Source organism: Perognathus longimembris, chromosome 2 (genome assembly GCF_023159225.1).
Source record: "Perognathus longimembris pacificus isolate PPM17 chromosome 2, ASM2315922v1, whole genome shotgun sequence".
NCBI lineage: Eukaryota > Metazoa > Chordata > Mammalia > Rodentia > Heteromyidae > Perognathus > Perognathus longimembris.
The window spans coordinates 73,882,450-73,908,135 of NC_063162.1; the positions used below are offsets into that span (position 1 = coordinate 73,882,450).

At 45.6% G+C, this 25,686-nt stretch overlaps 1 protein-coding gene across 1 annotated transcript in view; it reads right to left on the reverse strand.

Moving 5' to 3' along the window:
* The window catches only part of Bmper (BMP binding endothelial regulator), a 213,671-nt gene that overhangs the window by 44,332 nt on the left and 143,653 nt on the right, over window positions 1-25,686 (reverse strand). The window contains exons 12-13 of the mRNA XM_048339482.1: window positions 24,474-24,803; window positions 18,444-18,780 (exon numbers count right to left, since the gene is read on the reverse strand). Of these exons, the coding sequence (XP_048195439.1) occupies window positions 18,444-18,780; window positions 24,474-24,803 (667 nt within the window). The remainder of the gene's footprint in view (window positions 1-18,443; window positions 18,781-24,473; window positions 24,804-25,686) is intronic.

Below are 25,686 nucleotides of genomic sequence, written 5' to 3' on the forward strand. Positions count from 1 at the left end.
GACAACCTCCCGGAATGTGGGCTGAAAACACTTCTACTGCACACAGATTCCCAGTCTTGGATGGTCTGTGATAGTAGCACTGAACCAATGGAACAAAGGAGCTGCATTACAAAGCTAGGGGAGGTTATGGTGTAGAATGGGGTTGGGTGGAATGAGCACCTCAAACCATGCCCTGCATTGACAAAGGCACAGAGAGGAGGAGAACAACACAGGCTGGCCTGTATTTATATGCCAGAAATGCATCTCCATGCCTTACAGCCACTGTGTTACAGGGTTCTGGAAACTGTGTAGAGAGCAGCTCCTAACCATCACAGTTTGTAGACAAAGAAAGATGAGGGGGTGGGGGGAGGAGGATTCATACGGCCAGTCAACAGCAAGTGATAAGTGCATAGTTTATTATGTAAACCAATCAACTCCATGACTGATTAAAGAAGAAGCAAAAGGCAGATGGAACCAATTATGACTGATTCTGCTATCATGTGCCAAGCAAAAGAGATTAAAGAACTCTCCCAACAAAAACATGAACCCAGTTAGACACCAGTGGCTCATACCTGTAATCCTAGCTACTCACAAAGGCAGGAGACTCTGATCTCCTAAAATATAATCCACATCTTGAGTTTGCCCTCCATAGAGCTGCACTGAGGAGGAGATTCTGTTTGTTCTATTCAGGCTCTCGCTTGACAATAGCCTTGCACACCTCATCTTTAATCTTGTATCAGTCATGGCCATACCTTCTTGAGCACTGCTTTGCTGAAACCTGAAAATAGCACCTGGAAAACAGGCACTGAAGGATGGAACCCCAAAGGCCCAAAGCATCGATCCTGTGCCATTTCTCTCCCAGAGCCTGGGCCAATGTGGGAACACAGGGTTGTGAACTAATTGTTCCACTCACTCTGCCAATCCACCAGAGGCCAGTGGTGACATGGTCTCAGTGTTTCTCAGCTCCAGGACATGGCTGACTAGAGGGAAACAGTGTTCTTGGTCACAAGGGAATAACTTGTTCCCTTCTGGAATTGTGAAAAGCACATACCTACAATTGTATGCTACGTGGTTCCCTCAAGGTCTGAGTTAGAGGGACTAACTTCACCCTCATTGCAAACGCTTTCATTTGTCATCAGGAAATGAATTTGACTTCCAAGTCAAGGGTCCAATGGTCCATTCTCAGTGGGTCCAAACATCTCTGACTGTCCCTGGAGAGCAAACTTCATTTCCAAGACTGTGATTGGCTGTGGCAGGTCATCAGGTGCTTTAACTTTTCTTCCAGTTTCATCCCAAGGGAGGAGGAACAAACCCCAAACCCAGCCTGTGTTCTCAGACCTTCCTTAAGCCAGTCCAGAGAGACAGGAGTCTGCATGACTAGAGCAGCATGCTCACAAGCTATGGTGCTCACGGCTGGCTCTGCCCATGCAGAGGATGTGTTCAGAATTCATACAACACAACAGCCCTGACAGTTCCCATCAAACACTATCTGCCTCAGACAGAAATGCATCTGTGAAATGCTGGTCACAAAGGAGTGGCGTACTTCCATCACCCATGCTTACCAAGAACCAAGAACAAGGGACAATTGGCATATGGCACCACGGCCAGCCACCTCCACCCCTCACAGGCTGCCTTCCTACCCAGGAAGCACTTCCTAAGAAAGATAAATCCAGAAGGAAGACCATCAGCCAAAAGAAAGGAAATAAAGCTACACATATGTCTTAAGGGACCAAGCAGGAAATCTCACAGTCCCAGAAATGCACAAATCAGCTCTTTCCATTCACCTTCCTCAGCCAAAATGTGTGTGTAGATACACCCCACGCAGATCCATGAGGTTGGTGATGTCACGTGTCCTCTCCTACCCAGACAGTGGGTGGGGCGGGGGGGACACAAATGTGTCACACACAGTGGTCAGGAAGTTATGATTAAGTAGGACCATAATGTGAAGGGGCCTCCGCTCAGTACCACTCACTCGATTTCAATATAGACGTGGACTGGGTACTTGGTTGGGCTAACTCCTGTTTCGACTTCTCAGCAGTAGTTCTAGAAATTTCTAAAGGAAAAGGGAAAATGGTCCTGAGCATGGGAGGTAAGTTCTAGAGATCCTCAAAGCAAAGGAAGAAAGGGGAGGGGGGAGAGGGGAGGGGGGAAAGGACAGAAGGGAGAAGAAGAAAGGAAGGAAGGATCAAAGAAAAAAGGAAGGAAGGAAGGAAGGAAGGAAGGAAGGAAGGAAGGAAGGAAGGAAGGAAGGAAGAAACAAAGAAAGAAAGAAACAAAGAAAGAAAGAAAGAAAGAAAGAAAGAAAGAAAGAAAGAAAGAAAGAAAGAAAGAAAGAAAGAAAGAAAGAAGAGGGGGAGGGAGGGAGGGAGGGAGGGAGGGAGGGAGGGAGGGAGGGAGGGAGGGAAGAAGGGAAGGAGGGAGGAAGGGAGGGAGGGAGGGAGGGAATGAAGAAAGAAGGAAGGAAGAAAGAAGGAAGGAAGGAAGAGAAAGGAAGGAAGGGAGGGAGGGAGGGAAGAAGGAGGGAAGGAAGGGAGGGAGGGAGGGGGAGGGAGGGAGGGAGGGAGGGAGGGAGGGAGGGAGGGAAGGAAAATGCTGTCTGACAAATCCGAAGGCTAAAATATCCCATAATTCATGCCATGCAGCCAAAGTTAGAACTCAGATGAGCACAACTTGCTCACTGTGTCTTTGTTAAACATTTCCTCTGATTCCTTCTGACACATGGTGGGTGCTGGGCATGCTGGAAAGGGAGAGACATAAATATGAATGACAAATTGCCTCCTTCCTCAGGAGCTTTTCTCTCTTGGGGGCAGCTGTCATAGAGAGGAATAATGGTAGCCTATCCAAGGCCAAACAGAGTTAGTGCATAAAACAGAATAACCAAAGGGCTAAAGAGAAAGGATGAGAGGGAGGGGGACTCACCAATGTTAGCTGCGGGGTGGGGGGGGGGGGAAGTCTCCTAGAAAAGAAATGTTCCTCTGTTTGGGCTGAAACCCAGAGGCAGAGAAGGGTCAGCCCCAACAAAGGACACAAATGTAAGCAAAAGTACAAAATCATCCTTCATCAGAGAGCATGAGCAAATGCAGGGTTGCTGGAATGGCTGTAGTAAAATTGCGCAAACCTCAGAACAGACATTACAGCTAGGAGACGTGGTCTTGAAGAATGGATGACAGGTTGCTCTGCCCTGCTCACAGGAGGCAGGTTCTGGGCTTCCCCACTTGCCCCAGAAACACAGTTCAGAATGAGTTAGAGCTGAGAGGCAAGCTTGCTCTGGCAGAGACTCAGCCTGGAGATTCATGTTCTCCAAAGCCCCCAGGGGTCTCCCTTCCTGCACATCTGTACATTTGTAAACAGGTACCTTCCGGTCACACCTGCATTGAGATCAGACCTGCTTTTTCACTCCCCACCACCTTTTTTAAGAGAAGCTATTTAAAATGAAATAATGAGACATTATAAAGTACAAACCAGCGTACTTCCAATGTTTGTTCTCAAACAAAACCCTCGTGAAGGAGGAGGGGTAGACAGACGTGGCTGAGCTTCAAGTTTATACGAGAGGCGCTCACAGCTGAGACTTGGAAAGAGTTTTCAATCAGATGTAACTAGAAAGGAACTCAGGCTGGAGATCCAGAGGCACCAATTGGAGACGGATGAGTAATGGATGCCTCTCTCTATGAAATATGCACTTTCTAAACATGTGATTACGAGAAGCATTCGGGGTTGAGAGCAGAGATGGCAGTTCCACTTAGAACCCAATGCTGGGTGTCTCTGTAGCTGGGCGTTAATTGAATAGAAGAGTGCAATGGGCTCTCTCTCCATTACATCCATTCCACTGTCCTTCAAATCCCTTCCTCCTGACTCTAGAGTCCCACATCCTTTACCACCTGTGGGCCTGGTATCTGCCCTTTGTTGCCCTTCATCCTCCCCTCACTCCTCTGCTCTATGTGTGGCTTTCGTTATTCTTCACCTCTCCCTCCGAAATCTGTGTAAAAGCACTTCTCTTAGAGTTAATCATGGACATTCCCACCCCCTATTGCTTCTTTCAGGTCTCAAAGAGCCCCTCATCTGAGAGGCCTTCCTGGGCCACATTCCATAAAGCGGCCCTGGAGGCTCCAGGGCCAAGGAGGCCCCACCCTTCATCTCCCTCCATGCTTGGTTTTTCTCCACAGCATGTGAAATTAGCTGATATATGGCATATGTGTTTGCTTGTGGTCATTCATTCACATCGAGCCCCTAGGTCAGCAGAGTCCAAACATGTATTTCTGTGGGATCTCAGCCCCAGCCTGGGCCTACTGGCATGCACGCCTGGTAAAATAAGGGCTGTGTAGTCTCTATTCTGTGGACAAATGAATGCCCAGAAAAGCCACGGGAGAACACCTCTCTCCTGTTCTCTGTGTCTGTGGCTTAGCTGGGTTGAATGGTTTAAATCAGTGGTTCTTGAAGCCTGGTCCTCAGACCTGGGAAGCTGCGAATGGTTCTGCTGGCCTGGCAAGTCTGGGTGGACAGGAGTCTTGTCATGGGCCCTCAGGGGGAGCATAGTACCTGCGGGTTGCCACTCTCAGTGACGCTCAATTTTGTTCCTAACTGTGATGACTGATTTGAGGGTGGACACAAGACCCTGTGGGAAGTCACAAGAGTGTAAGACTTACTGAGGGACAGAAGACTCATCCACCCCAAATAATTTAACGTCACAACCATGCAAAACATGGAGGAGGGCTGAGGGCCGGCCTGACACCATGGCCAGTGAGGAGGACACACAGGCGAAGATGGAAGAAAGCACCAGCCTGCCTGCTCCCGTGAAACCTTGAATTGAGCCATAAGCACTGTGACATCCACGCCGGCTCTATTTGGTTACAGAGTCACACACTACATCTGCCTTCCTCCAAATGAGACACTCGGCGCATGTGCTTGTTCCAGAACATTCATTTTCACATGAGTGCATCCTCATTCGAGGATTATGAACCCATGTCTATTCGTCCCAACACTGCTAACAAAAATATCCACTGAGGAGGCAAAGAAAGAGGGCAGGAAGGAGAGAAGTGGGATTTCTTAAACCAGTCCCAACTAGTTTTTATTTAAGGGACCTCTAACATGCACTCAGAGAATAATGTCTTCAGACTCTCAGAAAAGACTTCTCCCTAAAGTTAAGGATCACTGAGTGATGGGCATTTGGTAACAGGCCAGGTCTGATGAGTTTCTCTACATTATTCTAGACCTACAACTTGAAGGCCATGCCTAGCCTTGACTTACCACATTTTCCAAGCAACAGTTTTTACTCTGCTTAGAGAACAACTATCAAACAAGTGGACACTACATCTTTATGCAAGCAAACAACCACTGTCTGCCAGCACTCTGTGAAGCACAGACTGATTAATAATTACTTGTGCCAACATTGACATCTGCAACTCTGTCAAATCATCCCAGATACACCAGTCCCCTGAACGTACTGGTCACCCCGGGTGACTGGTAAAGTGACTATAAGGGAGGAGCTTCTGATGGCTGAGACATGGCAGGCACACTGACCCTTCGTCCCATCACCCAGCATGAGCCTCCTCTAAGAAGAACTGCTAAGGCAAATGATTTCTGTGCCTCTGTCCCTGGGCTCCGGCTCAAGAAGAATTTCCTGTGCCCATGACATGCAGACTGCTTCAAAAACATACTCCAAACACCAATCTACATTCCACAGCTGCACCTTTAACAACTCTGACTGTGGATCCTTGGCCTTCTAACCTGTTCCCCCACAGAGAATTTTCCTACCAACTCACTGCTTCTGCCTCCAGCCCCAAACTCTGCAGCCTCTTTAGCCCTTCCGTGGCCTTCCCAACATGCTCTCACTGTGTGAAGTGTCATACGTGATCACGGACTCAGTATTCGTCATTAAGACTGGAATGAAAATACTAGTACTGCCAATGGCTCGGGGCTATCAAGAGCCATCCATCGGTAGTTCTTGGCAAATTAAAGCCAACAAAACAGCTGTAGCTTATAGATTTGTTGTTACTCAATAAGCTCTGACACCGTGGAAAGGCACCAGTGAGTTAGTATCTGTTTCTGATATTACTCACTCACAACATCTTGAGCATTATGTGAAAGAGAAATTGGTTTCTTTCTCTGGAAATTTCTAAAGCAGAAAAAAAAGTGTAAGTCTTTGAGCAGTCTCTAAAACCAAAAAGATTATTTTATGAAAGGGGAGAATGACTTAAAAGTATACAGCCTTAGGTTTAAGTACCCTGGTGCTATAGTAATATAGAACAGACAAAAAAAAACACACACACAAAAAAAAGAACATTTTTTGCAGGTGCTGGGGCTTGAACTCAGGACATGGAAGCTATTTCTGAGCTTTTTTACTTAACTCTAGCACTTGACTGCTTAAGTCACAGCTCCACTTCTGAAACAAAAATTTTATTTAGAGAAAGTCAGCCACATTGTATAGTTCTCTTTAAATGACCAGTAAGATAATAATCATTTATTTAACATCCAGCCATCAGAATTATTTCTCCCAGGAGCTGCACAGAAATTATGGTTGAAAGAAGTAAAGACTTCTCAAAAGAAGTCCTTTAGAATTAAAAGGAAATGTAGCATAGGAAACACTTGCCCACCTTAGAGAACACAGAAAACTTGGGGTCAGGGATGAGTTGCCAGGAAGAAGTGTTACCAGACTGTGGTGGCAATGGTCAACAAAAAGCTGGAGCTCTGGCCCAGGCAGGGGTGGTTTCAGATCCCGCCCGGCCTCTTTCTTGCCTGGTTACCAAAGGCAAAATATGATGGACTTCCTCACTCGTACAAAGGGAATCCTGTATTCAGACAAGCCTTGCTGCCAGGTACCCAGGGAGCAACTCTCCTCCAACAGTGCTGCCTACTCTTATCCACACTGCCAGGGTTAGTTGGCTTCCCAGAACCTAAAGCACCAAATATGCATTCAACAGTGGCTCGCACCTCCTCTTTTGAAGGCAGAGGACCTAGAGCTACACAGCTCTCCATTTCCAGCCAAGATCTCATCTTTCTTTCCCTGGACTGTTCTCAGTCTTTGCCATTTGGGTCAATAAATCCTCGAAGTGGCCAAGAAACTTCAGGTCAGTATCTGCTTAAGATCTTTCCTCTGGGGCTTTGATCATAAAGACAAAGTGAAGATTCTAATTTCCTGGCTTCCTTTTCATATGGAAAAGCTTTCATGGCTGGGAGCAGTCTTCTGGGCCACGTGCTCTAAGCAAGGCAAGCAGGGTAGGCGCATCTACCTTTGTGCTCACACATGATGGCTTGCTGGGTTTGCAGGGGAGAAGCGGTTCTGCTCACCTCCCTCCCCCCCCCCCAACACCAAAGGCTAGGTGAGTCAGTGGAGATCATAAAGAAGGGCCCTTTCATGTTAAAAGCAGGCTGAGCTCAAGGGTTGTCTCCTACTTCCTTGCAAAGCATTTACTCCTTGGCTCTCTGTGCCCATTGACCAGACTCTTGAAAATCTCCAACTGCAAAAGGAAGTGGAGTTTTATAGGCACATCCTGTGGATTGTTCTGGATGCTTGGGCCTGTGCTCCTAGCTCCCTTTGGGCCTCTCCAACCTACATCAGGGGAGAAGAGAAGGCATGGTGAGCTCTGCTTCTGAGCAGGATACACTGGACTCCCCTGTATCCAGCAACAAAGCCGAATTGTACCCAGGGTTCCCCCCTTCCTTGGCAGGCTCTGGAGTAATTAATCTACAAGCTACCAGGTGGTGCTGGCCCCTCTGCAGGAAGCACCTCAATAACACTGAAAACCTTCACTCTGGATCCATTCCAGCTTCACCAATGACCCAGTTTATCAAGCCCATTCCTTTCTCTGGTTGTGATCTTATAAACAAGGAAGCAGGAAAACCAGTATTATAGACAGACACACAGAGATGGTAAATACTAAACAGATAAACAGATAGAGATATATCTATGCCAAACACATAAAGAAGTTGAATCTGGACCTATACTTTAAATTGTAGACCAAGAATTACTACTATGGTTTGTTTACCTAAGCATAAATTTAGCTTCTAATCCACTTTTGTGGGGGTAAGGGTATCCTGGATGGGGAAGGGGGCACATTTACAGGACCTTGTACCTGCTAGGTAAATGCTCTATCACTTGAGTCATGTTTGTATTTTATTTTTGAAACAATGTCTCTCTACATTTGCCCAGTCTGACTTGCAATTGATGATGCTCCCATGTCCTCCTCCTGAGTAGCTGGGATTATAGGCTTTACCTCCAAACCCACTTACCCATGTATTTACCCTGTATTTCCATCTCACTTGAAGACATACTGAACAGGGACAAAAGAAACCAATGTCCTGCTAGGCAAATAAATGTCTTTATAGAAACAGCCTCAGATTATTAATTCCTGGACGACCCACAAGAAGTTGGACAGATGCTCCATGAGTGGTCCCAGGAAAGCTTCAGAAATGCAAATCTGCAAGCTCTTCCTAGACTCACCGAGTCAGCTGCATAGCTTATTCTGCTTTGTGCTAAAGTCTGAGACTCAACTACCTATCCACCTGCAAACAGCTACCTAGCCACCTGTACACCTAACAATTTATAGTAGGCAGAAGAAACACCCCTTGTTAGGGAATGAATAAGTGTTAAGTCAAAAGTCTGAGTTCCATGGAACCCCTGCTCAGCACAACCCACTCTCGTTTAAACACTAAATGTCCCTTGTGCCTGAGGAAGGCTGAGTTGTAAGGACTTGGCTTCTGCCATCACCTCCCATTCACGGCCTACAGACTCAGAGATGATGATGAACCCAGGAGAACCTTTCCTGCACAAGCCCGTGCAGGGCTCTCCCTGGTCTCCTCTGCTTTGCCCAAGTAGTCTTCCATGTATAGAATCCTTCCTCTTGCTTCTCCTACCCAGACCTCACTCCTCTTTTTGCCCAGCTAAGCTTTGGGCCTGGGAACAAACCTCCTCCAGGGAACTATGCCCCTGGTAAGCCATGGGTTCTCACAATACCCAGCCCACCCTCCATCAGAAACCATCTTCCTCCCTGGGGAAAACTCTCCCAGTTACTGTCCTTCCCATGTTCTACCTGCACCACCAGCTGTGAGTTGACAGCCTCCGTTTACCTCACTCAGCCCCCAGCCCACAGCACCTTGAGCAGGGCTTGGTGTCATTATTTATTCAATCAATCATGGCTACAAAGTAATCTAAGCACTTTTCTTTGCAAGAAGTACTATATACCCATTTTAATTCATTACTGAGTGATTTATTGACTTTTAGACATGAATAATTGACCATTCATCTAGCAAAGAGGTCTCTGAATGCAACAACAACAAAAAAGAATTTCTCAGTACTTTCTTTCTCAACAAAATTGCATACAATCAGGCCTTCTCTTTTCTCTCAAAGATACATGTACTGGTGACTCTCTGGTCACAGGTACTTACCATGATGCCCCTTCACACTTGACACATCAAGAGAGACCACAGGGCTGAATTCCGCACCTCCACATAAACCATGAACATGGGGACCCAGAAATGCGAAAGCGTCTGTCCCTCTTTCCCTTCTGAACAGCACCCATGGATTTAACCTGTGATTAGGAAATGCACAGACAGGGCTCCCAGACCTGCACAAGGCCCGCAGGCCTGCTCTGAGAAATACCAGCTGATTTCACTGAGTCACAAAGCTGCCACATCAAAGTCCTCAGCCTGTCTTCAGCCAGCCAGGAGAAGCCAGCCTGCACAAGGCTGTCTCTGCAGATGCCAGCCCTGGAGCTTTGGAATCTAAGCCATGTTGACCTCTACAGGCAGGCTAGAACCTTCGGCTCAGGGCTGTCCTCATGAGGACAGTTAAGACCTCGCCAGTACTACGGCAGGTGGATGTGAACTCTATGATCATTCTGTCCAAGAGTTCATCATTTAGCCTCATGAGAATCGCACGGATAAAGATATTATCTCTTCTAGTTCACATGGCAAAGTGCACATCCACAGAGGCCAGAAACCCTGGCCTGTGACCACTGTCACTTACTTGTTCCTTAACATCTTCCAGAAAGGATTTATGTTGGTTTACTAAACTACAGACAGAATAGTAGGAAGCGAAATTTAGGGAAAGGGAGAAATTGAAACCAGGTGTAAGATTTGTTTTCAAACAAAACTCAGGCCCTAACATTGTGTGCAGATGATAGAAATAGATCACACACTTTGCCTGAAGCTGTGTGACTATCACTGGAAAGATTTTTTTTTTTTTTTGTCAGTTTTGGGGCTTGAAGTCTGGGCCTGGGTGCTGTCCCTTAGCTCTTCAGCTCAATGCTAGTGCTCTACCACTTGAGCCACAGCACCACCTACAGTTTTACGGTGGTTAATTAGAGATCAGAGTCTCAAAGACTTTCCTTTCCGGCTGGCTTTGAACTGCAATCCTCAGATCTCAGCCTCCTGAGTAGCTAGGATTACAAGCGTGAGCCACCGGCGCCCTGCTGGAAAGATTTTTAAAAGTACAGCTCATGGCCTAAAGTTCCTGCACTTTTCTGTTAGGGGACAACTTTGGGTTTTCTTTGAGAATGGAGTACTTCATTTACATGCAAAATCAGATCATGCTAGTTTCTCCATCTAATGCAAAGGAAGTGTAGTAAGAGGAAGAAGCTACAGCATGAAGACATATATATCCTAACCCCTGTCACCCAACAACCTAGAGTTGTCAGGTAACCATTAAGTGATGCTTACCTTGCTGTTTAAGAAAACAAGGAACAATGATGTCAAAGTCAAAATGTGCAGACCTTCTTGCTTTTCTTGTACTCTGCAGTCTACTTGTAAGAGAAACAAATCAAGACACAATAACTTCTCCTCTTGGCCTCATTCTTGTCCAGCTCATTACACTCCAAGCTCATATCTATACATCTCACCTTGCAGAATTAGTTGTCCTTTCTCAGCCTTCCCATTCAGCTTAATCCTATTTGTTGAGTTAATTTATGAAGAGTATATTATGGAACTTCTAATTACTTCTCATGTAGTATCTGTTTTTTACTTTGTTTTGTTTTAGGAAAAAAATCTCAATTTAGGCACAAGACAGACACTCCTCCAAATGGTCTAAAAATGACCAAGTAAGGGACAGAAAACATTTCCTCAGGTCCAAGCAGCAGCTGGCCATAGTCATCCTGAATGCGAGCACCACACAAAGCTGGTTTCCACCTCAGCACATGGACCGACAGGGATGGCATGCAGCCGGCATGCCTGGCACAGTTCTGGACACAGCCCTGGTGGCCATGCAGTGGAGCCTCCCGCCATCCTCATTCACACGTGACCTACCCATTGAAGGCTTCCGCAGGTGAGATCTCACCTGCCCAATGGCAGCCTGGCTGCAAAGTGTATTTCACAACTGTGCCACACATCCTGGGTACCCATGACCATTAATTTCTAAAAGCCTCAGCCATGGCAGCTTTCTCCTTGGGCTCCTGTTCCCCACTGTGGGACCTACTGCTCCTCCTGACCTCTTCTCCTAGTCTTAGTGGGCTTCCTCACCCTCCCCTCCAAAGCACCTCCCCACCCCTTGTGGGTTCCACTAGCAGGAGAGCACCCCTTAGAGGCTCTCCCCAATCATCTAACACAAAGTCAACCATCCCTAGCTCCACCTGCCATACACCCTATTTTCTCCACTAAGTTCCTCCTAATTGGGAAAAGCCTTGTTTTCCATTACTTGCTATGAATTCTCTGAAGGAAGAGATTTATCTCTCCTCTTGGGTCTATATCTATCACAGTACCTGATGCAAAAATAGATGAAAGTTGTAAAAAAAAAAAAAAAAAAAAGGAATTCACTGAAGAATACATTCCTCCTCTGAAGCTCACGGATAAAGTGGGCCTTGTGAAAGCCTGTGTGGACAGTGGTGAAATCTGGCAGCACCCATGGCAGTCCTTGCCATGTCCTTAGACCAGGTGTTCCATCAAGCCAGCTGCTAAGGCCTAGACTGAGTCCCTTTACCGCTGGGTGCCCCCATTAACTCACACCAGCCTCATCTCCCAGGAGAGGGCTTTACATCCATAAGAAATGAAAACATAAAGAAGTTGTGCCATATTGTGTCCTGCTTACTAAGAAATAATCAAGAAGGTAGCCAGGAAAGATGGACCAAAATAATTGGTGTTTTACCTGCTGCAACAATTCTCATTCAAATCTGCCTGCAAGAACCTCATCTAAATTACATGTGGGAAGATAATTTTCTGAGGATAAGCACAGCAATGTTCTAAAATGTTTATGCTTAAAATAAACTCAGAGCAACAATCATAAAGTCTGATTGCAGTTGTATGTAGGCTGTATCTAGGAAGGTCACATGGTGAGGATTTAACCTTGAACAGAGACAGTCTGGCCTTGGCCAATGACTACTGAGAGGCAACCTTTCAGGCCCCTGAGGTCTTCTTAGCAGGGCCTGAAGGCTTTAATCAGGTGGGATTTAGGATGGAAGTCTGGGCTCCTGAGATCACAGTTACAGTCTCCAGAGAAAAGTATTAGCAGATTAATCTTCCAAGAGGGCTAGGCACCAGGAAGGAACAATCAAGTCCCAATAATCAACAAAGGTGTGAGCAAGATGCTCTGGTTGGAAAAATCCAATGAGTAACTCTAGCACTCCACGCTGTAGGCAGAGAATGGCAGAGGCTCAATGTTTGGACATCTACTTACTGGACTCTGCCCTGAGCCTTTCTTGTGATTTCAGTCCCTCCCTATATCCAACCCCATCAGGATGATGGCTTTGAATAATTGTGCACATTGTGGTTTAGGAGGTGTTGGGGGCCCCCAGAATCCCTGTGAGTAGTTGATATGAATTGTACTTTATAGAGAAAGTTGGCTCCCTGGACAGTAGATACAGAATTCCCACCACTTCTGGGCTAACCTATATATTAAGAGTAGTATCATTTTCATTGTTTCTCCTTCTTTAAAAGATAGTTTTCATCTGTTTCCAATAACAAAAACTACACGTGACAAGAATTTAGACTCTTAAGAAAATGGCGCACATACCTTTCTAAGTATGTATGTGTTTTTCTACCTTGGCTCAAAGAAAATGAAACTAACAAGAATGGCCCCTCAGACCCCTGGTACCTAGAATGTGCATTTTGACCTTTCCTGAAGGTGCTTTTCTTGATGGATCAAACTGGGAAGACTTCCTGAGCCTGAGGTAGGATTGTTGGCTCAGAGACAATACCCTGCACCACTTCTCTGCACCATGCTGTGTGGTAGGAGGGTGGAAAGGCAGCTGTCAGGAGCACATACACACAAAACAAACCTTTCTCAGGGAGCTCCAACACAACACTGGAGAAAGACAATAGCAGTGCAAGGCAGTTTATGTGTTCAATGATGACACACACCGTTGAGTAAAAAGCTGGAAAAAGCTACAGGCTCCAGGTAGAACTGAAGCTGGACTTTCAGCTTATATCAAGGCTGAAAAGAAGGCAGATCAGGAAACCAGGACAAGTACTTATACCCTGGAGCAGAAGGACCTGGTGTAGGAGCAGGGAATGAGGTACCTGGTACAGCAGAGACACCTACTGCACCTTGGTGTTTGTGAACTTTGATTACAGAGCTACAGATTCAGTGCTAACTCACCCCTCAAGCTAGATCTGGCAAAGGAAAAATTAGAAGTCACACAGAATGAATGTTTTATTTTATTTAGAACTCTGGGTCTAGGGGCATTTCTCAACAAGTCATCAAGAATCAAAATGGCTCAAGTGTGTTCTTTGAAGGGAAATTGATTTGGTTTTCATTATAGAATACACACAGACACATACACACATGCACACACACACGCGCACGCGCGCACGCGCGTGCAGGGTCTGTGCTCCTGGCTTATTCCTCTGGCTGACTTTACAATGAAGGATTAGTTTCTTTCAGGTGGAGTTCTGAGCTCTCTGTGGAAGGAGGCCCTTGGCAGCCTCTGGACCCCAGTACATCCAGCACCATTGTCCTGTTCTAGCATTTTTCTTCAGGACCTCCCATGGCCTACCTCCTAGTACCTCTGCAGGAAGGGACACATCTGTAAACCTACTGTCATCACCCCAATTCCTCACAGCTGTTAAAAAAAAATACTGCATGGAAAAAAAGACCATTTCCTAGACTGAGAATCCCCAGACACCTTCCTGAACTAACTGAACACGTGGGCAGGGTTTTAGCCTAGATGAATTACAGCCCATGGTGGAGCCAGCAGGAAGAAAGTGCCAACATGCCTGGGTCTGAGCAAGCCTAAGCTTTGCACTTCCCCTGCACTGTCCTGACTTGGGGTCTTGAATTTCTGGTAGGCTACAGTCACCCGGAAATAGATCCTCCCGTGTGTGTCTCTCCTCTGTAGTCCAGCAAAGCTAACAACTCCACAGACCCCAGGCACAGAGGGCTTTCTCCTTCTCCAGTCTGCCCACACAGTACACATCCTGGTGACTTTGCCCAGCCTAAGCTGGCAGTGGGGAGAGTAATTGGCTGCCGGGGATCCCCCAAACTCTGTGGTGTGCATGGGCTGGCATCTGGGACACAAGACAGAAGCAACATGAGGCTAAGGGAGGGAGATGGAAATGAGAGAGGAGAAAAGACACATAAATACACTCAACACTGTCCCCTGGAGAGAGAAGGGGTGTACATATGAATCCAAATGTAATCCAAATTGTTCTCACAATAACGTTCCCACATCATATACCGAGCCCTTCAAGCTACCAGAAATCTCTCACAACATACCAATGAATAATGCAAAATATGATTAAGAGGGATTATCCAACAATTAGTAAAGCTAAGACTTAAGACATGTTATCAACAGTTGGTACTTTTACATGGTATATTACTAAATTACTTCAAACTCAAATGCATTTAATTGGTTAATTAAAGCAAATTATTCTAATTATAAAGAACTTGATCAGATATGTAACTTTTATATTAAATTAGCCAAGAGGGGTCAAATTGATACATGAATAAAAAATTAGCAACATTTAAAAGTTTCCTGAAAGAGAACAAATAAGTATTGATTAGTCATTTCTTATTCATTTTCAAAGTGGTCTTTACAAATATGTAAAGAATAGACAAGTTTACTATTTTTAAATGTTAAATCAAGTAAAGAACCAAAATTCACATCTGAGTATTAAGGCCTAGCTATTTTGAAAGTCTGACTCGGAAAAAATAGAATTGTTGTTTTGACTCCATAGAAATAGATTCTATATACAATCTCATATTTATAAGAACTTTGTTGTGAAATATATCATGTGCTTAAGAAACCCAAACACAGCCATGCCTATCACCTTCAAGGAAAATACAGATATTTCTTTGAAGGAAGAAGGGAAAATAGAATCAAATTCCAATGAAATTTCTATAAATAATTGTTCATGATATCAAAACAACATTCTTTAGTCCTATGAAGACTCACAAATATATATGTATATTTTATATATTATTATATTTAATATATGCATACACACAACCACAGTCTGGATTATATTTTAAGCTTCATTTGAGCATTGTTTTTAGGTTAATACTCTACCACTTGAGCCACAGCTCCACTTCCAGCTTCTTCTGTTTATGTGGTACTGAGGAATCAAACCCAGGGCTTCATGCATAGCAGGCAAGCACTCTACCACTAAGCCACATATTCCCATCCCTCATTTGAGTATTTTTGAAATTATTCAAACCAGTCATTTGAAATGAGGCAAAAATTAACCACTATAGGAGGTTGTATGATCACTGGGATGTTTTTCTTTAACACAAAAGCAACTAATTTTTACATGATTGCAATGACATTTTGATTTACACTACCTCTTTCAGCTTCATGAGAGAAAAGTGGTTTGTTTTGAAACTGCTGCAAGGAGTCATCAGTAAGATTCCATCGCCTGAGCTCTCCATGAGAAGAAAGGGCATCAACAACCAGAAAGGTCAACAGCTAGTGGGGGGTTGGAGAAGGAAATTCCCCCACAGAAAGGCAGGAGCACAGTTTCCACCTCCCCTTGCCAGAGTCCCAGCGCCCTGGGCTTTCAGTGCTCAGAGCAACAGTGCTAGCCAAGCCAGAGCCTGCTGTTGTACCCATGCTCCAGAGTCCAAATAAAAAACCCAGAGCTCAGCAGCGGCCAGGATCCCACAGCTGGCAAGGGGAAGAGTTGGGGCTGGAGCTACTTGGTGTCCCCCACCTCCCTCTGGCTCCTTTTCAGTCTATTTCTTCTCCATAGGATCCTTGAGGTTCCATCTAACCTGGAGCTCTACTGGGAGGAGAATTCTGTTCCTCTGTTACTATATCTTCTTGCCACATCTGTGCTCAGAAGGAAGGAGAAACACACACCATTTATCCAAAATGCACAAGGAGGCACTTTCTGTGGTGGAGGAAGACCAGCAGTAGGGGCCTCCCCTCCCCTGCTCTGGATGGTCTAGATCTTTCCTCTGGGGCTCCTTGCTGAAGGGTACTCTGCTAACACATGGTGCCACTGAGGAACAAAGTGCAAGCCAACCTCCCAGCCATGCCCATCCTTGAGCCACCTCCCACAAAAACACCAGGAGCATGCCATAGCTTTCCAGACTCAGGACATCAGACCCCTGACACAGAGAAATGACCCCATAGTGATGCCACCAGCTGTATGCACAAAGTGCAGGGTAGAGCCCCCAGTCACCCAGAAACGCTGATGCTCTATGCTCATAAGCATCTAGGTTGCTTCTCACAACGTCTGCCAAGGTGGTCATTATATCCTTGCTAACACCAGTTAAATCACTGGAAATGAAAGAAATCAAGATTTGGAAAAAGGAGTTGATATTTATGAATCTGCTCCTCCATATTTGCCCTTTCAAATGGGAAAACCACAAAGGTACAGGCTGCCAGGCCCTTCCCATTCTCTCTTAGGCAGAGAAGAGACCAATCTGAATCTGCAGTGGGTGCGAGCTTCCAAAAGGGCTCCATTCTTCCTTAGCATCTCACTGACAGCAGAAGAAACTCAGGAGATGATGAAGGCACTCACCATGTGCAGGCGCACAGGAATGGCGCCTCTTCAAGTCAGGCTCCCTGCATAGACAAACTAAGCACAGGTAGCTCTGTTCCAGGTTGGGCTTTGAGCCATGGAAGACCACAAAGCTCTCAACTGCTGTGTTCCCCTACTTGGTACCCAAAGGTCACGTGACATTTAGGTTTCCAGTGAAGTGAGTGGGGTTTTGGTTCCTAATGTGGCCTGGACCATCTAGGCTCTCTTACGTCACTTCACACAAAAGGGGTAGGGCTACTCCAGGGGATGGTACAAACTGAAGAGAGAAAGGAATCTCTAGAGCATTCAAATTATAACAGGAAAGGGGCCTGAAGGAGCTGAATGAATGAAGGAGCCAAATGACTTGGCAGATCCAGCCATGTTCGTGGATCTGCGATGACAGAGACAGTCTTTTTTCCACCCTTTATAAAACTTTATCTTTCATGTCTAAAGATCAAGTTTTTTTCAAATTAAAAAGACCACATTTAATGAGTGCTGGGGGAAATAAACTGGTGGCAATTAAAGGGTAAAAATAACCTTGGTGGTTACAGACCACAGGAGTTTCCTAATTTTAAGAGGCATGGGCAAATCACTTAAGGCCTTTTGGACTGTGTGTGTCTCATGTTTCCCGTACACCATAGTGGTTAAAGTTATAGGCAGTCATGGCTCTTGAACCGATAGGATTGTGTAGTTAATGAAATACAACAGGCCAAATTCACCAACACACAAACGCAACCTTGGAGCACGCAAGTCAAATGCAAGCCTCCTTTGCAGCCACTTGTTCATGTGGAAGGGATCTCAGAATTGGCTCTTTTTTTTTCTGGTCATGGGGCTTGATCTTTGCACCTGGGCACTGTCCCTGAGCTCTTCAGCTCAAGGCTAGCGGCTCTACCACTTGAGCCACAGCACCACTTCGGGTTTTCTGGTAGTTAATTGGAAATAAGAGTCTCACAGGCTTTCCTGCTGGCTTTGAACCGTGATGCTGAGATCTCAGCCTCCTTGCAGTGCCCTGTAAGAGTTGGCTCTTCTGAATGGTAGTCCTCCCTTCCTCCACCCTGGAACTCCATTTCTACTGTCCTTTATCTCTGCACAGCAAATTGCAGAGATGGTTCCCCTTCATTTCTTTGTTTTCCCTGTGCAGATCGGGTCTGGGCTAAACCTTGAGCCCTTCCTCAAACCTGGAAGAACCAGCCAAGCTCTCTCCAACACTCAGAGGTAGCCAGAGATCTGAGATTCCATTTCAGAAATCCACCTCTGCCCTGCCCTGCTGTGACCTAGACCAGAATTTAGAGAGCCTTTCTGAATCCTAGAGTGAGACTAGAAAACCTGGGGTACACCTAGCTTTTCAGTAAACACATGGACACCAAATTATTATCTACAGAAGATCACCCTGGAATATTTTCTGGCATTTCCTGATTTGGGGAATCAGAGACGCTACAGAACAGAAAGAAGGGAAAACATCTACGCCACATTTTGGGATCTTATTTCATGTACCAGCTATGACACATTCCACTGTGTTCCAAAGTCAAGTCTATCCTTGGTCCATTGCCTAAATGGAGTCCCCAGCACTCCAAGCTTACCTGTAGAAAGTGGCATAGTCTACTGTAGAGTGGCAGGTCTGAAATTCCCAAGACTTGAGCTTCTGGCATTCGCGGTGGGCTCGGAACTTCACCTTCACTGTCCCTTGACACAGCTCAGGCACCGGCTTCCGCTGAGGTCTGTTACAGAACTCGTTAGACTCCACCCTCCAGGACTCAGCAAAGTCATCCACATCGAACTTGAAGTTCCCATCTCCACCAATCAGGTCATCCCGCTTGTGTCCATTGTAGTTACCACAGAGACCACACAGCTTGCCTTTGAGATGTGGGGCAGCCATGACCTCCACAAAACTGTCCCCATCCCAGGATATTTCCAAACCTAGAGGAGAAGAAGGAGCAAAGAGGATTCAATATGCTAGAATCAGCTGCCAAATCCACATGATTGCCAGGTCCTAACAGGCAACACCAGGGATCTGTAATCTCACCACCTTCAATAGTGTATAAATTACATACAGCTCTCACATATTAAAGGTGAATATTTTCAATTGCATGGATTTGCTCCTATGATCTGTACATGCTTTAATCCCTATAGATAATCACCACTTTGACCACACTATGCCAGGGTTTATTTTTTTTTCCTTTCTAAAGCAAATATCTTAGTCCAACTTGTGTCTTCATTAATCCAATAATGAGCATAATGTCCAGAGGGAAAGAATCAAAGATCATAGTTCCCCAATGTCATTTTTTTTGTTTCTCGTTTCAGAAATCTCCCTAGATAATTATTTCTCTACATGTCAAAGGAACGTTTTCTAATTATTTGTCACAATGGAACTATTACAACAATAGCTTGGTGCAGAGTATACTGTCTTCAAAGGACAGCAGTCCGGAAACAAGAGTTGTGCCACTGTTGTGGTTGTTCTCAGCATGCTATGTAAACTCATACTACTTTTTTTTTCTCTTTTCCCTTGTCAGTTTGTTTGACTGAGTGGTTTGTCTAGTTTTGTTTCTCTTGTAGTCCCTTCCTGTGGCTGTATCCTTGCTACCCCTGTGCTACATCCGAATACCCTGGATATTGTCTGATATGGGTAATAGAACTGGGGAAGGGAGAGAGAATACAAGGATCAAGAGAGGAAGAACAAAAAGACAAACCATTCAAAAAGCAACACCTAGAAACCATTTGGCATAAACCAACTGCACAACTCTTGGGGAGAGAGGGAAGGGGGGAGGGGGGAAGTGAGGGAGGAGGTAACAAGTAGAACAAGAAATGTACTCATTGCCTTTCATATGAATCTGTAACCCCTCTGTATCACACTTTGGCAATTAAAAAAACAACAACACAGGACAGCAGTCGTAGAAACGGAACCAATTGCTCCGTCCCTGTTCTGCCATTGTTCGTGAGATGTGGAATGCTAGCAGAAGTTCCTTAGGGGAGTAACTGGAAAGCCCTTCCACCTGACCTCCACCCTGCGGTGGAGGCATGGAGGCTTCGAGAACATGGGACAAAGTTCCTGAGACCAAGGCTTCCTTGCTCATCTAAGAGGCTGTCTGCACTTCAGAGGTACAAGGACATAAACTCTTCTTAGTTGGCTTAACTAACTAGCTAAAATGTCAGAAGATTTGTCTGCAAATAAGAATATTTCTCCAGGAATGCCATCTTACAATTTAGTAGCCAAATACCCCTATGAATAGTAGAATTCTCCATCACAGCAGGACATCACACGTCGGAGATGATTCTAATTACAAGTTCACTCTCAAATCCACTATGATACTGGGTAAGATGCTTACCACAAAAGAAAGGAAATCTTTGTGAAAAGACTTTTGAGGGGAAACCCAAAGCAGGAGACAAAATTTTTCTAGGGTTTCTTTATGACTTACATATGTATTGGAAATGAGAAGGCTTTGTCTCTGTCCATGAAAGATCAAGATTAGGCAATATTCCTTGAGTGTGAACATGGTCTTAGAAGAGAGAAGGCTAACCACATAGATTTCCCATGAGCAAGTCACACAACCATCATAAGACTGAGATGGTAAAAGGAAAGCTATTGGTAGAACAAACCATTGGGCTAGAACTGGGCTTATAGAAAAAAGAAACAGGAAGCCGGTGTTTTGTGGACTCGCTGGTGTCCAACTCCAGCGGTGGAGACCATCTCTTATTTTCAGGAGGAGGCTTGAAGAAGTCGATTAGAAAAGCCAGCTAACAAGATCAGAAAAAAAAGTAGCAAGAAAGAAGGTCCTGGGGACATGTCACTTGAGAAAAATCTGGGGTAGAGAACACAGCAACAGGACCAGGAAAGAAGAGAAGGGAGAAGCTGCGAGCAACCCTGCTCACCAGGCTGCCCACCCACGTGTCCCTCTGTGAGAATATGGTGTTGACTCTGACAACCACAATTGTCACATGAAACAGTTTCCATTTTCTCATACCCACCATGTACTAGTATGTGAACAAATGACCCTTGTAATATGGGTCCCTGGAATCCGCAAAGCCCAAGAAATTGGGAGTTTCATGCTAGTTAAGACCCTGAAATAACCATTTAGAAAGAAAATAGGCAAACTATAAAATGATTTGCAATACGCTGTCCGAGGTATAGAAGAAACTTTACCTCACAAGCCTGTTGTCGGGCAGTTACTCAGCAACAGAAATGAGGGAAGAAAATCAATTCCATAAAAAGTCTAACTTTTAGTACATAATTCCAAAGTCTTTCCATGTTGCAAAATTTTCCAAACTACAAATTTCTTTCCTAGACAGCAAGCAAATACCATTCTTCCAAGTGCCACGAACAGTCAAGAATTTTCACCCAAAGGAGCTCCAGTGTCATTTCTGACAATGATAGAATAAATTTGAAACTTTAGGAAACCAAATCAATGTAAACTCAACTCACAGGGGGAAAGCCAATCACTGTATTCTTTCTCTGGGTGACTGGAGGTCTGCACATGTTATTATTTAAGACAATTAGCACTGTCCAATGCCAGGCTTTCCATTTTGGAGAGGTTACCTACCCTACCCCAGACAATTGTGCCTAATGCAGTAGGTGTGACATATGTCTTTGCATGACTACTGGTTACCTTCTCTGCCAAAGAAAGATCCATGCAAAGTCAATTACAGCCGTGAGAGGGGGGAACCTAGTAAGTTGTAATTGAGGGCACTGCTCTTCTAAAGGACATCTTAAATAGGCATCATATAAGAGGAAAACATGGCGAGGTTGGCGGGAGGGAATCACCCTCTCCACAGCTGGGATGACTTTCTTAGTATTCCACATGAGAAACTGGGTAGAAATAACTGGCAGAGCCAGAGGCTAAAGCGGAAACACATGTGCCATCTGGGGATGTGAGCTGCCGCCACATTCCTTCCACGTTAGTGAAGCTTCTAGTGTTCTCTCCTCCCCACCTGGCTCTTCACCCTTCAGATGGGAGCGCCGCCTCCAGCCCACTCACTGAGACCGTGGTTGGGGCTTGTGTGCCCATGTTCTTTGGTTTTGTACCTGCAGGTTTTGTATCCCTTTTCCCTTCACAGAGACAATAACAAAAGCAGACACAATCCCAAACTAAACCAACCCAAAATCTACAGATACACTGTAACAATGTGAAAAATGGAGGATTGACTGATGGATCCCCCACCCAAAGGGGATGGGAAGCAGGATGTATTGTGGGAGTCCAGATAGACCAAACATTAAATACCAGGCCAAGTCTCTGTGCATGGTTTCCTAGTAGACCCAAGGTAACTCTATTGGGTAGAGTTGATGAAATACACAAATGGTGCCTTGAGAGTGTGTGTGTACACACACACACACACACACACACACACACACACACACGAGAAATGCCAAGCATTTGGGGCAATGTGTGCAGTGAGAATAAGCGATGTGCAACTTACTAACCCTTGTTCCAGGCTTCCAGGTAAATAGCAGCATTCTAATTCCACCCAAACTACACTGGTGCTCTGCCAGATTCTATCATGAAGCAGTAAATCCATAAGCCACAGGGGCAAAGAGCCATCCTCCCCCGCCCCTTCCAGTTACAGGCTACAGGGAAGCAGGTGTTTTGAAGACAGTACCCTTTGATCACACAAGCTTATGGAATAACACGAAACACTACTGAAGAACAACACTCTGAGGAAATACAGAGATATTTCAAATAGACAACAATAGACAATGAAGAAGAAACTCTCCCTAAAGTGTAGTTCAATCTGACATGGCTAGACCAGGCTGAGGCACTATTGTCTGGGAATCCAGACAGGCAAAGTGAGGTTCAAATGCTTTATCCCTAGGAATGAAGGAGGAACATTGCGTGATTTGTGTGCTATGGGCTACAAGAAGTTGTTCAGCTGGGTATTATGGGAAGAGAGACGGGAAAACAAAGTTGTGAAACTGAATCCAAAGTTTCGAATAGTTAAACTCACTAATCTCATTATTATATTTATGATCTATTATTATTTTCTCAGCTGCCTCATCCTTTTGCTCATTTTATGACATGGAAGCTTCACAAAGAGGCTCTGCCAGCCCTGCATGGAACAGCATGGGCCCTCCTGGGCTGTGAGTAATCTTCAGTACCCAGAGTCCTTTGAGAAAGGAGCCCAAGGCTGACTAATAATTTCCATATCAGTGGACTCCATTGTGTTCTGTTGGCTTGCAAACAGATAGGCAAGGTGCTTCTAATTACTTCTGTATAATACTTGGGCTTACTTAACCGTGGGCCCCAAACTGGGATCTGTATTTCTAGGATGCTGCATCTTTTAAATACAAAACCAGATATCTGAATTGTCCTGACAAGGACATAATACTTCTAGATGAACCAGTGGAGCTTTACATACCTGCCCAGTGAAAGTGGGAACTTTTCGCCTTTTCTTCACTTATAAATCTTCAACAGTATCTCATAGGAACGACTATATACTCACTGACTATATACTGACTGAAAGCTCCCAGGACCTCACCTGCGCTACTTGCCTTTCTTTAGCTATGCTGGCATGCCATGGATTCAAATCCATTTATCAAAATAAATTTTGGCTTGAAGGGAAACAATGACCAGGATTCTGAAGGTCCAACAGAAATGGTCTCTACCAACCTACAAGAGTGCCTCATAGTGCTGATTCACACGGTTCCCTCTGGATACTTGTAAACGGGGAACAGAATCTGGATCAATGGTTGACACCAATGAACCTCTCACTGTGAGCTCTCCTGTGTGGTGTCACCTGCCTGAGAGCTGAGTCCCTTCTCAGAGGAGAAACAGTAGCTAAAGTGGACTCGCACAATGCTTTTTGTACGAAGTACCTCAACAGACAGACACAGGAGTGAGTCCCATGGACCACTACTTGCCAAGGGCAAATGTCCACACACAGTGTAAACTTAGAGCCCAGTGGGCCTACAGCATCATGAGAGAACAAGAAAGAGTGAGCCCCAGCCCCAGCTCTACATGGCCAAAGGCCAGCTGAGGGGTGCACTTCCAAAGCTGGCCTCCCTAGGTGTCCTCTAGGGGACCAGGGTTCTGGCCGTCAACCTTCTCCCTCAGTCACGAATGGACAGGACTCCTGCACTCATCTATACCCCCATGGGAGAGGAGCCAACCACTCAGCACAGCACACCGCAGTGGGAGCAGACCCCAGGCTCTCCTGCTGAGGACATTTGTGTTTCTTTTGAATACCCTATGAGGCTTACTTCTGAGGATCCCACCCCTCCGCTGTGCACACTCTTGGACAGATGCTCAGAAGGAAACCCTCTTCCTCCCAGATGTGTAACTGCACAGAAGTAGCGCTTCCAAAATGAACATCAGAGCCCTAAAATAGCAAGGAAACTGGACAGAGGTTATTTGGAGGGCACCATTTCTGTGTTCAGAACAAGGATGGAAAGTTGTTGGATGTGGGCCAATGAGGGCAGGACTCGCTGTGACCCTGGTGCCTGGCAAGGCTCCACATAGTGCCAATGTCCTGGGGTGGTGCCATCTCCAACACAAGGCTAGTAGTTGGATGCCTATCTGCCTCGGGGTCCCCTAGACAGAGGACTCGGGCCACTGAGTCCAGGAGGCCCAGCGATGGCAGTGGCAAGTGGAGTGAAAGGCGAGGGCAGACGATTGAGGCCCCACCTGCTTGGGTGGTCACTTTGAGGAGGTAGCCATCCAGGTCGATGTGGAAGTGGGGGGTGTGGCAGGGGAGTGCGATGCGCGAGCCGTTCCAGCGCACGGTGAGATGCTGCTGGAGGCTGACAATACCCTCGCCCAGCACCAGCTCCACTGACTTGGTCCAGGAGAAGGAGCGGGTCCGGCGCGCATCGTTCTTCACCAGCACCTGGAAGGGCGAGGCAGGGGAGGAGCAGTCTTTCGTCAACACGTACTGACATGTCCCCTGAAAGTTAAATGTGCGTCCGTCAAAAGTGTTGTAGTGGGGATCGCCGAACACTGTGCAGACGCCGGGCTCTGCGGATGAGCGAGAGATAAAACATCGTCACAATCGAGCAGAGGGTTCGTGGGAAGATCAGGGTCCCTGCCCTGCAATCACCTGGGGGGGGGGAGGGGACAGCTAAGGGAGGGGCACTCAGGGAAATCAACTTCCAAGGGAAAACTAGGTTTAAAAAAATAAATCAAATCATAGAATGTTTCTTAGCACACTTACATTTAAAAGATATTTGTAACATCTCTGGATTTCTAAAGCATCTTTAGTCTATAGTCTGGACATGCTTTCATGGGTAAAAATTATTGCAGACAATTAAGACTTGGCCTTCATTCATAACTCACACACACACACATCAGCAGAATGTAAATAAACAAGAAGTAACAACAGAAATGACACTGTACCAGTCTCCATACTACTTCTACTCAACTAAGTCAAGAACTTAAGATGGCACCTGATGCTCACATCTGTAATCCCAGTTACTCAGAAGGCTTGAGAACTGAAGACAGGTGGAGCAGACAAATCTGAGAGACTCTTATCTCCAATTAAACAGCAGAAAGCTACTAGTGGAGCTGTGGCTCAAGTAAATGGTAGAGTGAAAGCGGGATTGCGTCTGGGCCCTGAGTTCAAGCCCCAGTTACCAGCACAGGAAAAATCGAATAAAATATATGAAAGCTTGGGGAGGAGGCAGAGAAATAATATTTAAATGTAAGCTCCAGTTCTGTTCTTAATTACTCTCTTATTGTTTGTGCTTTCTGCTGTCCCAGTTTTATCATTTTTTTGCTAGACATTATTCATAGCTCCAGCTTCTTCTTCTTCTTCTTCTTCTTCTTCTTCTTCTTCTTCTTCTTCTTCTTCTTCTTCTCCTCCTCCTCCTCCTCCTCCTCCTCCTCCTCCTCCTCCTCCTCC